This window comes from Ailuropoda melanoleuca, chromosome 4, assembly GCF_002007445.2.
Source record: "Ailuropoda melanoleuca isolate Jingjing chromosome 4, ASM200744v2, whole genome shotgun sequence".
Taxonomy (NCBI): domain Eukaryota; kingdom Metazoa; phylum Chordata; class Mammalia; order Carnivora; family Ursidae; genus Ailuropoda; species Ailuropoda melanoleuca.
Window position 1 is genome coordinate 10,512,879 of NC_048221.1, and position 3,043 is coordinate 10,515,921.

General features: G+C 39.3%; 1 protein-coding gene across 1 annotated transcript in view; it reads left to right on the forward strand.

Annotated features, from left to right (window-relative positions):
• The window catches only part of LOC117801743 (olfactory receptor 1571-like), a 10,509-nt gene extending 9,104 nt beyond the window's left edge, over window positions 1–1,405 (forward strand). The window contains exon 3 of the mRNA XM_034657177.1: window positions 1,340–1,405. Coding sequence (XP_034513068.1) covers window positions 1,340–1,405 — 66 coding nt within the window. The remainder of the gene's footprint in view (window positions 1–1,339) is intronic.
• Window positions 1,406–3,043: the final 1,638 nt, after the last annotated feature.

Genomic DNA, 3,043 nt, shown 5'->3' on the forward strand with positions numbered 1-3,043 from the left:
GGGAGCTGTCCTGCTCAGTGGAGGTGTTTAGCAGCGTCCCTCAGACATTGCCAGATGTGCCCAGGGGAAGAAAACCACCTCTGGTTGGGACCATTGGCACAGGGATTGAAAACTGGGAACATACTGACAGAATGCAATCAACACCCATCCCTTTCCTGCAATGATAACTTTGAGAAGCTCACTTAAATTCTTCAAGCACCATTTCTCCATGGGGAATGGAGTTCACACTAGTGTTGCCTCACAGATTGCACTTTTTTAAAAATTAAATCAGGCAATTCCTATAAGGTGCTAAACAGATTATAGTACCCAAATGATCTAAATATATCTCTTACAACTAGCAAATATTTTATAGTGACATTTTAAGCCATAGCTCTGAACTTGTGATAGAAGTGTGAAATTCCTAATTGTTTTGGGAAAATTGTCATGAAGCCAAGGACTCTAGAGTCCAGGGTTTTATATTAAAGGAAAAAACTTATCATCTTCATTGAAAAAGGGGAAAGTAACTTTCTAGAGCTATCAGGGGTTATGTCTCCACCACTAGTCAATGCTGAAGGACCTAAGGGACCTAGTCAGGATCTATTCCTCAGTCTAAACAAGAGAAAATGTTCACTCAGGATTAGGAGAAGGGGCTGGGAGTTTAGATCTCTGAAAGGCAGAAGAAGTCACAGAAAAAGAGGAAGAAGAGCTGACTTCACCTGGCTTAACATNCATCACCAGTCTATCCCATTCCCCCACCCCCTCCCCTCTGAAGTCTTCAGTTTGTTTCTCATAGTCCATAGTCTCTCATGTTTCATTCCCCCTATTCCTCAGTCTTAAACAAGAGAAAATGTTCACTCAGGATTAGGAGAAGGGGCTGGGAGTTTAGATCTCTGAAAGGCAGAAGAAGTCACAGAAAAAGAGGAAGAAGAGCTGACTTCACCTGGCTTAACATCCAGTCTCCTAGGAACGGAAATTCAACAGGAAAAGTTTCCTTTCTGTCCACCCTAGTGTCCTGCAGGGAAATCATGCACCTACAGGTGGGAGGAACAGAGGGAAATAATGAGCAGACCGAACCAGCTGTAAATACTCCTCTGTTGCAGTCCCGCAGCACAGGTGACCTTGGGCTGGACAAGACCTGGTCGTCTCTTGTGCTGTCCTAAGTCTGGATGGGGCACTGAAGTCTGACTCATTCCTTCTCTCTTGTCTGGGGACAAAGCTCCGTCCTTCATCACCTACCAACCAGACAGGTATTTTTTAAAATTTTTTATTATGTTATGTTAGTCACCATACAGTACATCATTAGTATTTGATGTAGTGNAATGAGCAGACCGAACCAGCTGTAAATACTCCTCTGTTGCAGTCCCGCAGCACAGGCAACCTCGGGCTGGACAAGACCTGGTCGTCTCTTGTGCAGTCCTGTGTCTGAATGGGGCACTGAAGTCTGACTCATTCCTGCTCTCTTGTCTGGGGACAAAGCTCCGTCCTTCATCACCTACCAACCAGACAGGTATTTTTTAAATTTTTTTATTATGTTATGTTAGTCACCATACAGTACATCATTAGTATTTGATGTAGTATATTGATTTCCATGTAAGGACCTTCCTCTCAGAGACCCCATATAGATGAGTTTTACTGCCCAGTAGGGACTGCAGGAGAAGGTCAAGAGAATGAAAGTCAAGAGTGTTTACCTGAGGTCACCTGAGGGCCAATCCAGCCCAGCCCAAAGCTGAGAGTTTGCTGTGGCTTTTGCTGGTTTGATTAGGAAATGTATTGATTGATTCACTTATGTATTTATGATGCTAAATATAGAAGTGGATATTGTATTCAGAAATGCAAGGTTCAGTGTTAACAACTAAATCATATAATGGAAACCCTATTAAAGGGGACTCAGGAAGTCTTACAGTAGAACCTGAGACCAAGGATCTTTGCAAGCAACCAGAGTAGAAAAGTCAAGTATTAGCTTTTGAGGGATACAGTGAAGTGAGGACATGTCTCTTCATATTTAAGATGAGACATATTAGACTCCATTTCCATACTGAGCAGAAAATCCAGAAGAAAGAATTCTTGTAAGTACATGTATGTAAGAGCAGTTTATGAGGCATACATATCATAGTACCTCCTCTCACGAATATGCAAATGAAATGTTTTTCATGTATTATGTGAAAAGGGTCTGCTAATGAGCTTCCTTTACAATTAACCTCATTACCTGTGAGCCTGAATATGGCCTGACTTAGCTCGCCACATATTTTCTCTGTTGAAAATGGTCTGTGGAGTCCTTGGTGTTTGCATAGTAGGGTCGGAGTGGTTTTACTCCTGGTTTTTTGTTAGTTTTTGCGATCTTTCAGCAAAGTATTGCTGTTTATTCCACCAATTTAGCTACTGGCCAAATTGCTTCTTTATGTCTGTGTAGACATATTTGTGTAGAATGTGTGAGAGTATATAAATCTTGTGTGGTAAAGTCTGTGAGTTAGTAATAATATATTTTCTCCACTGCTTTTTCTAGGGTTTTTGTTTTGTTTTGTTTTTGCTCAAAGAATTAATCTGCCACCTCAATATTCTTCACTTGTAAATACCTGCTTTCAAAATGAAAGTGAATGTCTTTCTGCATACTTATTGCTCACGAATCATCCTTTATACATATTTCCAACTAGTGTTCAAGTCTCTCTATTCCTTATTGCTCCTTTTGTCCTTTTATTAATGGATATCTTTCTAAAATAGAAATGCCATCACTTGAACAGGATTCTTCTTTATGTTGGATGGAGAGTCACTTTTACCTTCCATAAGCAATCTTGTCCCATATCTCTTTATGTTACATGATTCTAAAAATTTTAGATACTGTTTTCTCTCCACATTAAAAGACTTTTTCATATTCTTTAATTCCCAAGGCCATGGCAATCTTTTTTTAATAATAAATTTTTATTATGTTATGTTAATCACCGTATAATATATCCTTAGTTACTAATGCAGTGTTCCATGATTCATTATTTAAGTCCATGGTAATCTAATTTAGATTTGTACCATTGTCGATTTCATTTAATTATAACTCTTTAAATCTTTTTTTTCA